Consider the following 16,100-nt stretch of genomic DNA (forward strand, 5'->3'; position numbering starts at 1 on the left):
TCAAGGGTTCAGTTCCCAGAACTGGAACTGGGAACTCATATGAACTTTTGCTCATATGAATAGCAAAAATCACACTATAGCAAATCAATTTAAAAAACTAAGTCCCTTTGTGATTTCAAATCAGCCTTGCTGACCTTTGTGATGTTAACATAGAGTCATTAAGATGACAATCCAATAATCAGTCTCTCTCCAGGCCCTTAGAAAGGATTATCTTTCTTTCAGGTGTTCAAGGGGAAGGGTCCCTTGGAGAGAGAATGATTGATGAATTGTCAGCTGGCTGCCCTCTCTCTATTGTAAAGGACTGTTTTCCTTTAATTTAAAGGGCTCTTCTCATCATGTTGAGATAAAAATCTCTACAACACTAAGAAAAGCATTTTAAAGGGGTGCATTTTTCCCCTTCTTCATGGATCAGAATATTCCTTCTCATTTGCAGTGGCCATTCCTGTTGAGTCAAATCCAGTGTATAAAAAATCCATGTATAACAAGGTTGGGCCTGTACACAATAGCCTGTTAAAAGTATAGAACTGTAACATTCCCCAAATGCAGTCATATACCATGGCAGCATCAAGTCTACTATATTAAAAATAAATATTGAAGTGAATGGAGACCCACCTGAAATTGGCTGATGACCCACCTAGTGAATCCCGACCCACAGTTTGAGAAACACTGCTCTAGGGTATACACTGCAGAATGTAGGGGTGTGCGTGCAATGACCACCGTGCCTGGTTAAGCTTACGCTTTTTTTTCCACAGAGCTCCTGTTTCCACCTGTGTGACTGACTGAGATTTCACTGGGAAAGCTTTTCCCTGGCATGATGCCAACAGGGAGAACTTCAATTCATGAAACCCCATTTGTTAGGTAATTTTTGAAGCTACAGAACCATCACGTCAGATTTGCCCCGTTAAGAGTCATAGAGTGAATGTAGTCAAACATGCTTGGATGAATGGACTACTACACATTATAAGGAAAAGAGGATTCCTCCCATGATCACTGTTCAGTCAGCTCTTGAGAGGGCAGGAAGAAGCAGGACAACAAAGCTTCTCTTCCAAGGCTCACTATGAGAAGAGTGTCTGATCTTTGTAGCATAAATCCCACCATCTGATGGCCTGTCTTCACGTGTGCTCCTCCATACAATAAATAAACTCGGTGGCAGAGTATGAGGCAGATGTTATTTTGCACCACAGTCTCTCCGAGTTGTCTCATCAGGGGTTGCTGCATGCTTCTCCAAGAACCCAGGCTGACCGTATATAGTAAGGAAAAAGTAGAAGATGTGGAAGAAAAACAGCAGATCAGAGCCAGGGTGGTGTAGTGGTTTGGGAAGTGAACTTAGACTTGGAAGATTCAGGTTCAAATCCCCCCTCAGCCAGGAAGCTTCCTGGGTGACCTTGGGCCAGTCACTCTCTCAGCCTCGCCTATCTCATAGGGTTGTTGAGGACAAAAGGAGAGGAGCAGCTGTGTAGAATGCCCTGAGCTCTTTGGAGGAAGGGCAGTATAAAAATGTGATAAATAAATAAACAGATGCCCCCCCCTACTGTATTTGAATCTGTACTTCAGTGGACATCCAAGTGCAGTGTTTTGGCTGGAACACAGGAGATATGCTGTGACCTGGATATGAACCCAAGGCCCTATCCAGTAGCCACCTTCACCCATAACTCAGCCTCTCCCCCCCCAACCAGATTATTAGATTCATATCCCATCCTGCCTCTAAGGAGCTCCAAGTGGCATATACAGGATTGTCACTTGATTACATAAATACAGGTGTGTGCCACTTAACGACAGGGATATGTTCTCCAATCCCCTTTGTTATGCATTTAGGTTGTTAAGTGAACATTCCACCCAATCTCGTGCCTTTGATGTGCTCACAAAGGCACTTGCTGGCTGCACAGGCTACTGGAGATAGACTGCCTCTGCATTAAGAGCCTCCTTGATGTGTAAACCGACACTCTGCTGCAAGCTATGGGAAACTTGATTGCCTCATTCAGAACCTCTTTGTTGTGCTTTGACCACTGTCATATATGTGGTCCATCATTATGCGGCCCATAAATGGCGCACGCCTGTATTTCACAATTGCATACATTTTTGTTCATCAATCAGTCAATCAGTTGATTGATTAACTGATGACACTGGCATATGAGGAAAAATGGAAGCTGAAGGCAAACGTTCTTAGTTTTGAGATGATGCATGCCTGTGTCAGAAGAGGCATCATCTTGGAAGAGACATTCCCTGGGCTGGGGACTAACTAGAGTGCCTCTTCTAAAGTGGTACCATAGTTGCTATCTACAGTTGTCGTAAGTGTATTTAAAATAAAACATATTTAGCAGATTTTTTTAAAAAAAAAAATGTACTATCTGGTTGCTCAGAGGTTTTTAACTGAACAGCCTCCCCAATCAAGAGTGCGTGTGTTGATGTATAGTTTACCTTCCCCCGGCCTGCTTTCTGGCACACCTGCCTCTTTAAGAGCTCGCCCACTCCGTTCCTCCTCCGCGCCCAGCCCAGCGGAGCAGGAAAAACGAAGTGAATCCTCGGTTGGTTTGGAGGGACAGACGCCCCGAAGCGGACATGGAAGCTGATGCAGGTTCGTGCCTGGGGGCACCTGGACAGCATGGGCCTGGGGGCGGCTCCACACCCCTCGGTGGGATCGGATTCCCCCGCTCTTTCCCCCCCGGCATCTTCTTCCCCAAGTTACTTTGAATAGGAGTGGGCTCGATCCCCGCCCACGCACCCCTAGCATGCAGTGGGGTTACACCGAGATAAACTTTTCTGCTGGGTAGCCTCGCTCATTCGGAGGCTTCCCAGCTAGCAAGTCGGAGTCTAGAAACGAGCGAGCTCTTTAGAACTGGGATTAAGGCTGCAATCCTGTCCACACTTACCTGGGAGTAAGATCTATTGACTATAGTGGGACTTCAGAGTGGACATGCATAGGGTTGGGCGCAGAGGCTGCAGTCCTGTCCACACTTTTCTGGGAGTAAGCCCCATTGACTATAACGAGATTTACTTCTGAGTAGACAGGCGTAGGATTGGGCTCTAAAGCCTTCGCGAATCGCAAGACTTGGTGCGCTGCTCCGAAGCAGGCCAGAGGAGGGTGAGAGCCGTGGGGCTTCCAACTTTCGTTTTCCCTTCTGTCTTCCCTGCAGGCGACAACGTGTATCGAGCTGGGCTGGATCCACACGGCCAGGAGAACGACGTCGTCATGAATGGACCCGTCCTGAACGGTGCGGAGGTCCAGGTAGGACTGATTCTTCCCCCCATGTGTTAATAATGCTTTTAAGATTGCAATTGGTGTGTGTGTGTGTGTGTGAGAGAGAGAGAGAGAGAGAGAGAGAGGCTACAATCTTCAGCACACTTACCTGGGAGTAGGTCACACTGAACTCATTGAGACTTACTGCTGAGTAGACATGCTCAGAATTGTGCGATCCGTTACTTTCCTTGGAAGTAACCTGGAAAGTTTAAGCAGGAGTATGTGTGTAAGAGTAACATTAAATACATTAAATAGAAACATCCTTGGTTTCTATTCTCTGGGATCCTTGGTTTCTATTGGCTAGGATGATGGCACTTGCCCTTCCTTATTGGTCTCTATGGGACAATGCACGTGCTTTTTGCCAGGGGCCCTTGGGAAGGGTTCCACCATCTTTCCCCAAGAAAGTGCTTCTGCTGCAAGGATATTGCACTTTTCTTGCAATTAAGCTGCAGTCTTCTGCCACTGGCAGAAACAATGGCTGGTGAGTAGATCCTAGTAGATCCATGCTCTTGGCATGAGTGTGGAATACAGTTGCAGAAGCATAGGGGTGTCAGTTGGATAGCATCTGTGACACTAACAGCCTGATCCAACCTTGACTTGTGCTGGCACCACAATCAGGAGCAGGCCTTGGCTCCTGAGTGTCGCAAATGTGCTTTAAACCACATCCACACTGACTTGGGAGCAGGTTGTGCCGGCACAAGGACGTGCACCATCCTGCTGCCGCCAGAACCCATCCTTGCATTGGCTGAGCAAGGTAGGTTTGCGCCAGGTGGTGCAGAGGGTGAGAGAGGGTGACGGAGGGCATTCCAAGGGAGGGGGTGTTTCTGGGTGGGGAGGACAGAACAGGGGAGGATCAGGAAGGGGCGGGATTGGCGGCTGCAAAGCACACAGTATCCTGACTCCTGTTCTCTGCCCAGGCTGCCTTACATGGGGTGCTCAAATTTGTGCCAGCTAAATAACTGGTGCAAATCCTAGTAGCCCCATAGGGCAGGCTGGGGCTCAACATGGGGTAAGGAGTAAAATATTCCCTTACCCTGAAGTGACCTCCAGCAGCCTCCCAACCTGTGCTGGATACAGCACAGGCCATGCGGCATGGCTGTACCGGTGCAGGTTAGGACTGCACCCTAAGAGTGATACGAGATGCACTCCCATCGCAACCCTATGCCATTTTATGACCATTTTAAAAAGGTTGACTGATTTTTTAAAAAAAGTTAAACTGATTTACAAGATGAGCTGGGTAACCCCATGTAATAGCATGTAAGAGCGCGTACACTGCCCTCAAAAGAAACAATGGTGCCAAATACCAGTGAGGCCTACTGCCCTACTATTTCTTTGTGTTTCAAAACTTTGTCCCCTTTTCTGGTGCAAAGGTGTGCTTGATTCAAAGTATAAAGCAGCTGGAATGAGTTTCATTTAAGCAGGACACTGGCAGTGGCTTACTTTCTTCAAAGATGCAGGGGAAAAAACCCCTTCAGCATCTATGATCACCTTGTTGAAAGTGTGAAGGCTTTTTTTTAGATGTGTGGTGCTTCCTGACATGTGTAGAAGTACACCTGCCTCGCAATGGTAGTATTATTATTAAGGATATATACCAAGAGCACTTTAACCTGCGAGCTACTATCTGGCAGCCATCTTGAAACTCAATATTTATATACCGCTTTTCAGCAACAACAAATAAGTTTGCAAAGCACTTTACGTAGCCAAATAGTACTTATGTCAATAGCCAAAAAATGCAGAAAGCAGCTCTGTGGCCCTCACCTGTCAGTTCTGTTACCTGTCAGACCTTAGCTGCAGTCTTTTGCCATGTTTCTCTGCAGAGGATGTGTGATCAATTGCCTCTGTCATACCAATTTGTCTGGGTGTTCCCTTCAACCCCTTATAATGCTTCTGTCTCCAGTTGGATGAATTTGTTGGCGCTCACACTGAGTATAATGAAGAAGAAGAGGAGAGCAAGTACTTCCGCCGCAAGCGTTTTGGCATCATCAAGAACCTCTTGGCAGCCAGCGTAGGGGGAATGCTGACCTATGGTGTCTTTTTAGGTATGGTCTTCCTACTGCTGACCCATAGTCTACACTCCATAAGATGTTCATTTACCTGTATGGCCAGTCATACCACCAGGTGGTGTAAGTAGACAATGCTGCTTGTGTAGCTATAGAGAACCAGTTTTGCACCAAAAGCAGGTGGAAAGGACCTTGACTTTCTCAATGCCAATGTTAATACTTGTACTTCTGTTGCTTGTGAATATTGAACAATAAAGAAATGGAGGAGCAGAACTCAGAAGATGCTTAGCATGTAGATGGTCCCATTTTCAGTTCCTGGCATTTCCACTTGAAGGATCTGAGGCTGCAGGACTTTAGAAGAGCTCTGCCTATGTCTCTGTAGAGCCACTATTGGCCTAAGCTGTAGTGGTCTTAGATTGGTCTGGCACAATATAAAGCAGAACCTTAAATCCTCTTTTCTTGAGGAAGGACCAAAGGCAATCGCAGGGCATGGAAGTTCGAGGCAACAAGCAAGGCCTCCCAGTGTCTTCAGAAAGGGGTGACTCAGGAATGCACTGGAGCTAGGTAAGAGGTGTGGGTGGGTGGTCTACAGCAGCCCACCACAAGTTAATTGCTTGCTGAGCTGTAGAGAGGAAACAGGGTCTATAAGGGACTCCAGCATGAGCCAGCTCCTAGGCATAGTTATAGGGAGTGAAAGACACACTGTGCTGCACAGGAAGCAATGAGGAAGGAGGCTGCTGGGTTCAGGAATGCCAGAATCTACCCTGGGGGGAATAATAGGATACATCTGATGGGTTTGCACCACATTTGCCCTGCCTGTCTGCTTTTAGTGGAGTATACCTCTGTTCCTTTCTCCATTATTATTATTATTATTATTGTTGCTGCTGACAACTTGATGTACTCCTGTTATTCTATCCACAGCTATATATTACCTTGGTGTAAATGCAAAGCCAGGACACAGAGCTGCAGGTTCCCTGCCTACTTTAACCACTATTAATGCAACACTTTGGCCACTTCCCCTGCAATGCTGGTCTAGGAGTGTAAAGTCCTCTTTGGGGAAGGCTTGCTTCCTCTTTCAGTTCAAGCTGGTGACTGAGAAGCCAAAACCCACCGAAACAGTCTTGATTTGCTGTGATAAAATTAAATCTGTAGTTTTCCCATGTGATAGAATATTGAAAATGAGGAAGGTTGCTTGGTCGAGTTAAAGAAGTATATGTTCTTTGTTTGTGTTGCTCAACAGCTACTGTTCTTAGTGTTGGGAGTACAATGTATAGAAGGAGCTCAGGCCACCAAGCAATGTTATGCAAGCTCTGTTCTTTTCCATGGACTTTATACAAAAGATGCACCAGTGCCGTGGTGAACTGCAACACCAAACAGCTTTGTGTGCAGTGATACAGGACTGTGCAGTGATGGTGCTTGGGAAACAGCTTCCTTTGGAACTTAAAAGTATGTATCTCTCTGTGTGTGGGAGCATAATTTAGAACATGCAGTCTTCTCATGCAGCAGTTTGAAGTGGTATGATCCCCAGAGGAAGTACTGTATGCATTATTTTCATGTTCCTTGTTGCACATTTGATTTGGATCCCAGAGAAGCTTTGAGCACCACCTTGATGTGCAGGAACAGGATGTGCAGGTTCCCTGCACTTCCTGTTTCTATATGGCAAAATCGCATCCAAAGCTGATAGATTGGCTCTACCTGTCAATCTACCTGTAGCTCTTGTATAGGGGAAGGGACTAGGGATTACTTGGCATAATGCTTGAGCTGTGGATTGGTTTCTTCTTGACATACTGAGACAAATATTTTGTGGTTTTAATACCTTGGTCCAGTTTGGTCCCAGCCTGGTATGGAACTATTTGAGAGAGCTCCAGGAGGTGGAAGGCAGGTAGATCATGCTCAAGTCATCTCTGTGTCTTACAGGTTTGGACGCAAACCTTCTTTGGCAGGTGTCATCTCTTCTTGGGTGCTGGTTAGGCAGGGCTGTTGCCTGATCAAGGGACTGCGCTGTTGAGTGAGATACAGCATGCCTTTTCCCCACAGGCCTGCTTCAGCTGCAGCTCATATTGCATTATGATGAGACCTATCGGGAGGTGAAGTACAGCAACCTAGGACTGAAAGACATTGACAGCAAGATGCTGATGAGCATCAATATTATCCCTGTTTGTGCTCTGCTCTACACACCAATCCTCATCAGGTATTGATCTGCCCTTTCCTGGGAACATTCCTCTGATATCCCAGTAGGAATGGAAATGCTCTTCACACCATTCATAGTCTCCTGAGTTCTGGCTAATGGAAATGTGTTTCCTTTTGGAAAAGGGACAAACTCTGCACCATCTCTCCATGAGGTAGTTGGAAAGAGCAGCCCCACAGTTGTAAGAACTGGGCATGTACACAACCCAGAATAAAGGTGTCTTTTTCTGTCTTCCCAAGATTCTTTGGCACCAAGTGGATGCTGTTCTTGACTGTGGGCATTTACGCACTCTTTGTCTCCACCAACTACTGGGAGCGCTTCTACACCTTGGTGCCAGCAGCTATGGCAATTGGAGCTGCCATTGTACCACTCTGGACCTCGGTGGGCAACTACGTCACTCGGTAAGCCAAATGTAGTGGCTGGGGGAGGGGAGGAGGGGAAAGGCACTTGGCCGCCAAGGCCTCCGGATCATAGAGGAGGAGGTGTTGTGGTGCCTGCACTGAGGGTTGGTCAGGACATTGAGAGAATGAGTGGAGTGGGTTGCTGTAACATAAAGAGAGTGTATAGCTGTGGTCCAGATGTGGACATTCTACTCCACATTGAGGCAGTGACAGGACCAATTCTGCACAACAGTGTTTCACACAGGGGCCATTATGTTTGTCAATCTTTTATTACACCTGCTAACTGGGATCACTTGGTGAATACCATGCACTCCTGGCTGACTGGCACTGATATTCTCAATAGGTGATGGCCATCCATATGTGGTAAATGGATTTCCAAAATTATGAACATGTCACAGCTAGAAGTGTTAATTAGCTGCTTCTCCATGACAAGTAATATTTGAGACAGCCTTTAGAGCATGCCCTGGATATCACAGACTGTGCTCTGGGGCTGCCAGGCCACCTGATAGTCCCTTATTTGCTGCTCACCTGCACAGGATGGCACAGAAGTACTATGAATATGTGAACTACAAGACAGAGCATGTCCAAGAGCAGAAGCGGGCACCACGTGGAGCCTACAACTCCTACATCATTGCCTTCCAGGCAGTCTTCTATGGCTTCTTCAATGTGAGAACATTGCTAACAGAATTTGTCAGTCTTTGGTAAAGTGGAACGGGGCATTCCATAACTTCCATAACATTCCATAACTTCTAGCACTGCTAGAGAGTGCAGTGCTATCAAAAATCAGAGACACTCTCTTGTTATTTATAAAAGGGGTTTTCCTCCTTGCCCTGCCATCTCCCCACCTTTTCCTTGCACATGTTTTGCTTGTCCTGTATCCTCTCCCACTCCTGTTTTCCAGTTGAGCTTTGTCTGTGCCCAGATGCCCATGTTTTTCTTCCTGAAGCATTATATCTCCGATTTGAACCACACACTCTGCCATGTACAGCACTGTGGTGAGTATCCTAGGAAATAGCAATAGCATTTCCAGATTGGTACATACTGGTGTCTTTAGAGGCCTCATAGAGCTCCTCCACCTTTGCTCCGTTTCCATGATCGCTCTGGGACCCTGTTTCCTATTTCATGGGCTACTTACCTGAAGGGCTTCTCTTCAGTCCATGGTCTGAGAGGTACTGTTTCTTCTCCAGGCACCAGCAGTTATGGGATCATCATAGGATTCAACTCAACGGTTCTACAGAGACTGCCCCGTAGCAGTGAGCTCATCACAGTGGAGAGTGTTCTCATGGCAGTGGCCTTCATCTCCATGCTGCTGGTATGAACTGGTGAAGAAAAGGCAATCACAGGCTAAGGGCTCAATCCTGTCCAGCTTTCTAGCACTAATGCAGCTGTGTCAATGGAGCTTGTGCTGCATCCTGTAGTGAGGAGGCAGCCATGGAGGACTCCTCAAGGTGAAAGGACGTTTGTTCCCTTGCCTTGGGCTTCTTTGCGAGTGCATCAACCTTGGAAAGTTGGATAGGATTGGGCCCCTAGTCTCCATGCTTATGGTTATGGAATCTAGGCAATCAGTGGTAAAAATTGTTCTTTCTGCAATCCAGATTTCTTCCTTTGCTGTGGCAGTACATGATGCAAAGTAGGTAGATCTGCATGTGCTTATCTACAGCCCCTCTTAGTTCCCTAACTATTGTGTTACTGAATTCCAGGTTACCTGAAGAAAATGTACCAGACTGGAATATAAGGAAGAGCACTTGTTTAAAGCATTACTCTGCTTGCAGATTATTGCACAGAATCTAGATCCTGTTTCAGGATTGTGCATTTCCATCTCATTCCCATTTTTCTTTAAAAAGAAAGCTTTTGGAAAACTTTGACAGGTAAAAGTGATATCCATTAAAGGCCTGGAGTTGGGCCAGCAGAGGCTGGGCACTGAAGGGTAAAATTGGTCTCAATATGCTAATATGAGCCCAACTTCCCCTTTCCCTGAAACAATGCACTGTTTTGCAATTAGGGCAGATTATGTAGTAGAGTGTAGGACTTGAATTGCTGGGTTCAAATCCTCAAATCAGTCACACAGCTTGACAGGTGACCCTCTGCCAAATCTCATCTTAGCCTTCCATCACAGGATTGCTGAGAGGATAAAACGGGGTCACATCTATGTATACTATCCTGAGCTTCTAGGAGGAGGGATATAAATGTGATAAACAAATAATATATAGCCTAGTGTGGTAGATGTAGTTCTAAATGTACTGATTAATGTTGATGCTGAACTTGAATGTACCAAGTTTAAATTCTATTGAGGTCAAATGGCACCTGCATGACTGACTTTGTTTTTCACTGCCAGTGAAATTTGCAGGATTTCCAAAGTTGTGGAATTTTTGGCTCTGACTTGTTGTCAGTAGAGGTCTCCGAGAGCCAATTTAAACACTACTCCTCTCACCTTTAATGTCAGCAATAAGCCTCTAACTGCAGTGGCAGCCCATGTGGCATTTTAAATGTGCTAGTGTTGGGTCATACTTGTGTGCTGTTGGTGCACCAGCATAGCCACTGCTTGGGCACTACATAGCTTCATGTGGGTACTACATATGCATAAGCTGAAACATAGGAATTGTTTTTAATGTTGCAGTAGCCACATGGAGTGCAGGCCCCGGTAAGGGGTGTTCAGCAGCGCTACACGTGGAAGGTGCCATATTTAAATTGTCTTTTAATATTATAAGATTTGAGAGCAATTGGGGGAATACACCATTTACTGTAATGGGGGAAGGGAGGAAAGTTCCATTTCTCTTTTCTATCTTAAAAGGGGCAGAATTAGTTTCAGCTGTGGCTTCAAGTAAAACACCTACCAGCTCCTTCTTGACATTACAGTATCTTTAATGTGAGGCAGGCTTACCTGTGTTTTGACATCATCGGGTTGTGCATTTCCTTGCCTCGCATCATTGGCTGCCACAGGTGGAGGTGGAGTGCAACTATTAGAGGGAGAGGTGGGGGAAGGACATGCTTAGTTCTGCCTAAATCTTGGCCTGTTCCTGACATTCCATCTTGGCTTTGTTTGTGCAGGTATTGATCCTGTGTGGCTCCGCCTACCGCCCTACAGAAGAGATTGATTTACGCAGCATTGGTTGGGGCAACATCTTCCAAATGCCCTTCAAGCACATGCGAGACTATCGCCTACATCACCTCTTCCCCTTCTTTGTATATAGTGGCTTTGAGCTGCTTTTCTTCTGTACTGGCTTTGCCTTGGTACGTGTGCCCCAAGTCAGTGGCGTTCCTGGGGGTCCCCATGCCCTGGGCAACCCCCCATTTTCCGCCCCTCACCCTCTGTTTTTGCCCCCCCTTCTCCGCTGCCGCTGCCCCGGAAGTAATTGCGGTGACGTCATTGTCACCACAATGACTTCCACGCAGCTACCTCCTCCGTTCCCCCTTTCAAAACAAGGGGGAACAGAGGAGGCAACCAAGGCCCCCACAGAGCCTTCCACGCTGCTTGTAAGCAGCGTGGAGGTTTCCATTGCAGCGGTCTGGGGCTGCTTCCAGTGGCCCCAAACTGCTCCAGTGGAGACCTCCATGCTGCTTATAAGTGATGCGGAAGGCTCCGGGGGGCCTGGGAAGCGGCATGCGTCTCCTCCGAAATCGGAGGGGGCAGGCGCCACCTCTCCTCCGCCTCTGAGGGACACCCTCGGAGGTGGAGGATGGGCGCTCCGGTGGTGCATTCCGCACTGCTTCTAAGTGGCACGGAGGTCTCCTCTGGAGTGGTCTGGGGCTGCTGGAAGCGGCGCCCCAGACAGGTGAGCTTCCAACAGCCCCAGATTGCTGCAAAAGAGACCTCCGCTGGAGCCCAGGAATCGGCAGGTGTCTCTTCCGAAATCGGAGGAGGCGCGCACCGCTTCCCCCTCCTCTGAGGGACATCCTCAGAGGTGGAGCAGGGGTGCCCAGGAGCGCTCCTGGGAGGCAGCTAGAAGCTGCCTCTCAGTCAGCGACGCCAACTGAGCTGCCGCCCTTCCCTCCTCCTTTATAGGAGGATAGGAGATGGGTGCCCTAGAACATCGGGGGGGCAGTTCAGTCAGCGCTGAGGCAAGCAAGCTGCCTCTCCACAGCGCTCCAGCTCTGGCGGGGGGGCAAGGCTCAGGGCGGCGCCCCAGGAGGGTCGGTGCTCAGGGCATTTGCCCTGTTTGCCCCCCTCTAGGTCCACCAGTGCCCCAAATATCTTCTCAAGGTTTGAGGTAGGAGAGATGGGGCAGGCATGGCAGGGACCAGCTGGGTTATGTTAACCCAAACTTTCTTTCCCTGCATGTCCCCAGAGCTACGGTGTCTGCTCTATCGGCCTGGAACATGTGGCTTACATACTCACCATTTATGGACTTTCATCGGCCATCTGCTGCAGCTTGGCACTCTCTATGCTGTGCCTGCCCCGCCAGGTTCCTCTGCTCACTGGAGCTTTTGTTCATGCCATCCTCTTGATCGCCCTCTTTTTTTGGGAACCCCGACCCCGAACCTTAGGTGAAGCACCCATGCTGTACCTGGTGGCTGCACTCTGGGGCATTGGCAGTGCCCTCAACAAGACAGGCCTCAGCAGTAAGTAAAATCTTACCTATTTCTGTCAGATGCATTGAGAGCCCCACCTCTCTCCTGTTAACAGACAGAGCTTTGTTACCATGCTGTTGTGGCCTGTGTGTCTGACTCGGGTAGCTGCTTTCCTTGGTAACCACACTGCCCTCGGGATGTGGTAAATGTTGGTCACTTAAAGATGTGTACTTCCAATGCTGGAACTGCAGGTTGTAAGAGAAAGACAGAGGACTGACCAGGCACAGCACCTAATGGGTATTATCCAGTACACAGCCTCCTGCTTTCCACTTTCCTCCCTTTACTGAGCACACTGGGGGAAACTGATGGTGAATTGTTATCACCATCCAAAGCTAAGGGAGCCTGGACTGAGAGAGAAACTGCCCATCTTGGAGGGATAACTTCCCCTCCCTCAGAGCAAGGAAACAGGGAGTCCCAAAATCCTGAGGATTTCCTGTCAAAATCCAACAGTGGAGAGTAGCAACTCACCTCTCCAGAATGAACTGATACCAGGTAGATTTTTAAAAATCCAGTAAAAACATAAGAAGTTCATTCAAGAAGGGGAGATGGCTGCAGATGATAAGGAAAAACACACAGATCGCCTAGCAAAACAGGAAGTGGAGGTGTGTGTGAAGGTTTAATGACAAGTAGGCTTATCTAAAAATAAATGAATCCTGATGTAAAACAACGAGATATGGTTCTTATCTAACTTTAGTCACACTCTTCAGGTTTCCCAGTTCAGCATTCCCAAGGCAATAGGCACAACCCACAATGAACATCCAATGCTGGTCCCAAGACAGGTGCATATGGTGTGTGTGTGTGTGTGTGTGTGTTTACTCCTGGTTTTAAAGTTAGTGCATGTAAACTCTGCTTTGGTCATGTGGGACGTAACGCACCTCCCTGATCCATCTCCTCCCATGTTGGTCCTGTAGCCCCTACCAAGAGATCATCCGTAGTTGGGAAGCAGAGATCCCCCACCTTCCTTTCATCTCGTCCTGACCCCTTCATCTCATCCTGACTGCCTCCTTCCTTCTGGAATCTACTCTCGCACCTTTCTTCAGTTCTTCTGGAAAACTCTCTCCTTTTTCCTCCCCCTAAGCCCCTTTCTGGTTCTGTCCTTATTTGACTCTCTCTTTTTCAAATTTCTGTCTTCCACAGTCCTTCCTCTGCCTTCACCTGTCCTCTTGCCTTTGGTCTTCTCAGTCTTTTCTACTTGGTTCCAGACCTTCCTTCTTGCTCCATCCCATCCTCTCCCCCTCCCCCCCAAAACTGCTTCTTCCCTGGCCTTATGTTCCTCAGCCAGTTGTGGCTTTGCCCTCTACAGAGGCTGGCAGGGCTCACCTGTCTTGGCCTGTATTTGTCGGCACTCAGTGACAACTTCCTCAACAGAATGCTGAAGCCAAGAGACACTCTTGGCATATCAAACTGCAGTGGAACATTGTGGTGATGGCTGTGCAGGGTTACACTTTAGGTTTCCTGCTTTTGGACATCAAGTGGGTGTTAGGGTGCAATGAGCTGGCTCAGGGTAAAGTTTCTTTAGGTACCAGTCTAGGGAAAGATGCTCTTGAGAAAGAGAAGATGCCAAACAAAGCATAATGACAATTTATATCTGGATGGCTCAGCAGTCTTCAGGATGCAGAGACATGCCAAACCTCTCTGGGGAGGCTAGAAAAGTCAAAAATAGGAGGCAATTTGGGGTTTTCACTGCATAGGCAGTGAGTTTTTGTTTTAACTTTAGCCTCTCTTAACTGCAGAGTTGATCACCAATGGAGCAAGACACCCAAAAGAAATCTTTCCATATTACTCCATGCTTATGTGGCTGTTGTATGCAATGCTTTCTTCTTTAGTCCCCTTCATAGATTGCTATGACCTTTCAAACCAGCCTGTATAGAGATGGCAATGACGACACAATCTGACTCCTGCTCTCTTCTTTCCCACCCTCTTCTCTGCAGGTCTTCTAGGAATGCTGTATGAAGACAAAGAACGACAGGACTTCATCTTCACCATCTACCACTGGTGGCAAGCCGTGGCCATCTTTATTGTGTATGAGTGGTCTGGACTGCCAATGAAGGTGAGAGGGGAATCTGGCATAGAGGGGAATTCGCATGTGCTTAAAGGCCTTCTCAAATCCTTTGGTATAATGCAAGTAAGAGACGGGGATGAGTTTGAGATGGTCCCCTGACCCAAAGCATAAATGAATTTGGGGGGGGGGGGGAGTCTAAAGCAAGCAGAGGTGTGGAAGAAAGCAAGATAAAAGGTGAGATAAAAGGAGAAGGCACCAGGAGCCATTTTGTCTGACCACTAGTTCTGCCTAGATGACTGTTCTTTTCATAGACCAAGTTTCCAGGACAGAGTAAGAAAACCTTGCCCTTCCTTATCTAATGGGTTTTTTTTTCTCCCTTTCAGGCTAAGTTATCTATCATGCTTGTTACTCTGGTGGTTGCAGTATTACTATACCTGTGGATGGAACATAAAGTTGCCCGGTCAATCCCACACCGTCTCCCCAAGATTCCCAAGCCACGCCACAAGGTGCGGGGCTACCGCTACTTAGAAGAGGACTCTGATGAGACTGGTTCAGAGAGAGAGGAAGAGGAGGCAGAAGATGAGGAGCCCAATGAGGAGCAGGAGCAGCCTCGGCACAGGAACAGACATGGTGTTGAACAGGCCATGGTGGGGGGGAGGAGGGAATAATGTGGGCTAGCTCCTGGCCTGTGTGGCCTACCACACTTTTAGCGCTAGGCCAGCATGTTTACTATAATCTTGGCTGTCATGGCCCTCTCAAACATTTGAAACTTCAGCCTCTCCATCAACAGAACGATATTCTTTCAGCTCCAGCAACAGAAGTGTGTGTCTGCTTTTTCCTGGGACTCTAGCCTATGGAGGCTGCTCCCCTACCTCGTTGCCTGCATTTAAGTCCTCTTGAGCTTACACCAGCTTGGAAAGAAGGAGTTTAAACGCAGTGTGCGTGCTGTCAACAGGCATTGTCTCATAGAAGAGTCTGAATAGATTGTGACTGATGGCTTCAAGAAACTAAGCTCAATGCTCCAGGTGTAGTGGTGGAGAGATGAAGGAATACACTGAACTTTTCTTACCTTTCAGAAACATCTTGAACTGGCAATAAAGTCTCAGTATGCATTAATAGGTGTTGTTGTGGGTTGGCTTATGAAGGTAACTCCAACAGCAAGACTGGCTTTGTTGTAGTTCCTTTCTCTGGAATAGTAATTGCATTCCTGGAGCTCCTTAGAACAAAGTTTGCTCATTTGACACCCAGTAGGCATGTGGAAAGACAGAATAAAGCTCTGTTTCAAGCTGATGTTAGTGGTTTAGGCCAGAGGTGAGTGGTAAAGGACTGCAGCTTTAATAAACACTGACTGGTTGTGGATTTCCACGTTTTCAGACAGGAAATTTTATCTGCCAGGGATTGAACCTGTACCTTTAACCATGAACTCTGGTAGTGAGCTAGGCCATCACAGCCTCAGCCTGTTTAGCACAAAGGGGGAAGGGGAAACAAAAGCTTGAACAACTCCAGGGAAGCACAGTCCTCCCCCCATAACTCTGTAGTTACAGCATATAGTCAATGAGCCTAAAAGGGGGGTCCTCGACCAAAGTCCTGCCTGGGGGCCGCCATAGCACTCCTCACCAACTCTAGATGCTGCATTGGGCACTGGTACTGTAGATTCAGTGGTTAGGCTGGCTGGGGGGGGGATCTCTAATGGACATGGTCC

At 47.5% G+C, this 16,100-nt stretch overlaps 1 protein-coding gene across 3 annotated transcripts; it reads left to right on the forward strand.

Annotated features, from left to right (window-relative positions):
* The first annotated feature begins 2,495 nt into the window (after nt 1–2,495).
* UNC93B1 (unc-93 homolog B1, TLR signaling regulator) lies at nt 2,496–15,514 on the forward strand. Of its 3 annotated transcripts, XM_066611508.1 has the most exons (12): nt 2,496–2,575; nt 3,135–3,226; nt 5,136–5,277; nt 7,276–7,429; nt 7,666–7,827; nt 8,364–8,493; nt 8,729–8,822; nt 9,015–9,139; nt 10,876–11,058; nt 12,114–12,387; nt 14,328–14,446; nt 14,782–15,514. In XM_066611508.1, exons 1-12 carry the CDS (start codon nt 2,560–2,562, stop codon nt 15,064–15,066), a joined length of 1,776 nt encoding a protein of 591 aa, XP_066467605.1. In that variant the 5' UTR covers nt 2,496–2,559; the 3' UTR covers nt 15,067–15,514. The 3 variants fall into 3 exon arrangements, with proteins under 3 accessions (XP_066467605.1, XP_066467606.1, XP_066467608.1); XM_066611509.1 differs by lacking the exons at nt 2,496–2,575; nt 3,135–3,226 and adding an exon at nt 6,479–6,684 and having other exon boundaries at nt 5,189–5,277; XM_066611511.1 differs by lacking the exons at nt 2,496–2,575; nt 3,135–3,226; nt 5,136–5,277 and adding an exon at nt 5,313–5,802.
* The last annotated feature ends 586 nt before the right edge of the window (nt 15,515–16,100 follow it).

The sequence above is a fragment of the Tiliqua scincoides genome, chromosome 1, assembly GCF_035046505.1.
Source record: "Tiliqua scincoides isolate rTilSci1 chromosome 1, rTilSci1.hap2, whole genome shotgun sequence".
Classification (NCBI taxonomy): Eukaryota; Metazoa; Chordata; class Lepidosauria; order Squamata; family Scincidae; genus Tiliqua; species Tiliqua scincoides.

Excerpts from the sequence above, each read along its gene's own strand:
- UNC93B1 (XM_066611508.1), top strand. Across the intron at positions 8,823-9,014 it reads CTGCCATGTACAGCACTGTG|GCACCAGCAGTTATGGGATC; the intron begins GTGAGTATCCTA and ends TTTCTTCTCCAG. Across the intron at positions 9,140-10,875 it reads CCTTCATCTCCATGCTGCTG|GTATTGATCCTGTGTGGCTC; the intron begins GTATGAACTGGT and ends TTGTTTGTGCAG.